At 41.3% G+C, this 2,039-nt stretch overlaps 1 protein-coding gene across 2 annotated transcripts in view; it reads right to left on the bottom strand.

The window, feature by feature from the left end:
* Sap30bp (SAP30 binding protein) overlaps positions 1–2,039 on the bottom strand; it is a 31,829-nt gene that overhangs the window by 29,074 nt on the left and 716 nt on the right. For both annotated transcript variants that reach the window (XM_005350746.3, XM_013347645.1), the window contains exon 2: positions 1,251–1,360. In XM_005350746.3, coding sequence (XP_005350803.1) covers positions 1,251–1,360 — 110 coding nt within the window. The remainder of the gene's footprint in view (positions 1–1,250; positions 1,361–2,039) is intronic.

The raw sequence follows: 2,039 nt of genomic DNA, 5'->3' as shown, positions 1-2,039 counted from the left end.
TTTTTTTACATATTTTTTTTGAGACAGGAATCTGCTCTGGAATTTTTACTCTGCTTACTTTAGTGCTCTGACTGCTAGAATTGCAGGCATGGACCACTATAATTAGTTAAAAAGCATTTTAATGCTAACATTTACATATTAACATATAACAAAAAATTCAAACAAAAAATAAAGTATGTTGTGAGCATTTCAATGATTCAATATCCAAATTCATTTCAGATGTCTTCTTGCGATAAGCAACAGCCTGAATTTCCTTGCTTTTTTCCCTTCCAAACTTTAAAATCCTGATTTGTACTACTCGACTCGGGTAGTCGTGTGTCCTTAAACCTTTCTTGATAATGAGAACACAAGTCCTCCTTCTAGTCTTACCCGCACCTACTTAACTTTAAGAAAGGTTTGTGATCAAGAATCAGGGCCATGTTGACAAAAACATCAAGTAAAACATAACAAAAGAATCTAGAAAGTAAATGGTAACAAAATAACTTCCCTTCCTTGCCTCCTCAGAGAGAGAAGCATTCAAATAATGAACCACTACTAAGGATGAACATACTTACACAAGTAGGAAGACCAGTTAAACTCACAAGCCAATATCAAACACCCACTGATACTTAGGTCACAGAAAACAACCAAGCTAGGCATGGTGGCTCATGCTTAGAACCCCAGCTCTAAGAAGGCTGAGGCAAGGGGGTCTGGAGCTCAAGGTTACACAGCAAGTTTGTGGTCAGCTTGGGCTTTATGAGACTCTGTCTCAAACCCAACCAAACATCTCCAAATCCCAAATTTCAGCACCAAAGTTACTACAATACGGTCCAGATTAAAAAACAAAAAACCAACTTAACTTTCTTTTTTTTTTTAAAGATTTATTTATTTATTATGTATACAACATTCCTTCCATGTATGCTTGCATGACAGAAGAGGGCACCAGACCTCATTACAGATGGTTGTGAGCCACCATGTGGTTGCTGGGAATTGAACTCAGGACCTCTAGAAGAGCAGTCAGCTCTCTTAACCACTGAGCCATCTCTCCAGCCCCCAACTTAACTTTCAAAGGGAACTATTACTCCACCAATTCAACTTTTTTCTTCCTTTTGTGATGCTGGGATCAAGCTCTGGACACGCTTAGGCAAAGTGTTCTCCCATGAGCAACATTACCCAGCTGATTCCAAACAATAGCAAAAAAGGGACAGAGTTAAACATGGAATGGATGGAACACCGTTTTAAACAGCCCTGGATCTGGAAGATTTACCCACCGACTGCTTGCTGTTCTCATCCTCCTCTTCTTCATAGCCATCTTCATCACCCCCTAGTCGAGAGAAGTCATCTTCTCCGTAGGCATCAGATACCAAGCCGCCTTTCTCTTCTGAAAGAGGAGAGGATGATGAGATGGGGAGGGGGCCACTAACAGATTTCTGAAAAATGGGTGGTCAAGATTACTTCTGAAGATAAAAAGGGAACCTAGGTCTCAGGTAAGTGATCACAGGCCCAGATTAGAGTCTGCACTTAGGAAGACCAAATGATGAATAGGGGTGTTGTGGCCATTTTAATCCCAGCACTCAGGAGGCAGAGGCAGGCGGATCTCTGTGAGTTTAAGGCCAGCCTGGTCTACAGAGCGAGTTCCTGGGCAGCCACGGTTACACAGAGAAACCCTGTCTTAAAAACGAAACAACAACAAAAAGAATTCTATTCCCATTATGATTTCCAGTCAGAGGGCAAAACTAATAGGTTTCAAAAACTCAAAAAGAATCACCCAGGTGCCTTAAAAGGCTTAGGAATGTCCAGCACATTCTATCCTAGAGCTACAGAATTACGCACTTTGGAGACACGTACTTTTTTGATTTTTTGAGACAGGGTTTCTCTGTGTAGCTTTGGATCCTGTCCTGGAACTAGCTCTTTTTATTTATTTTTTATTTTTTTGGTTTTTTTTTTTTGAGACAGGGTTTCTCTGAGCCTGTCCTGGAACTAGCTCTGTAGACCAGGCTGGTCTCGAACTCACAGAGATCCGCCTGCCTCTGCCTCCCGAGTGCTGGGATTAAAGGCGT

Source organism: Microtus ochrogaster, chromosome 7 (assembly GCF_000317375.1).
Source record: "Microtus ochrogaster isolate Prairie Vole_2 chromosome 7, MicOch1.0, whole genome shotgun sequence".
In the NCBI taxonomy this organism is placed as follows: domain Eukaryota; kingdom Metazoa; phylum Chordata; class Mammalia; order Rodentia; family Cricetidae; genus Microtus; species Microtus ochrogaster.
The sequence above is the reverse complement of the archived record's forward strand: the minus strand, read 5'-3'. Positions and strand labels throughout refer to the sequence as shown.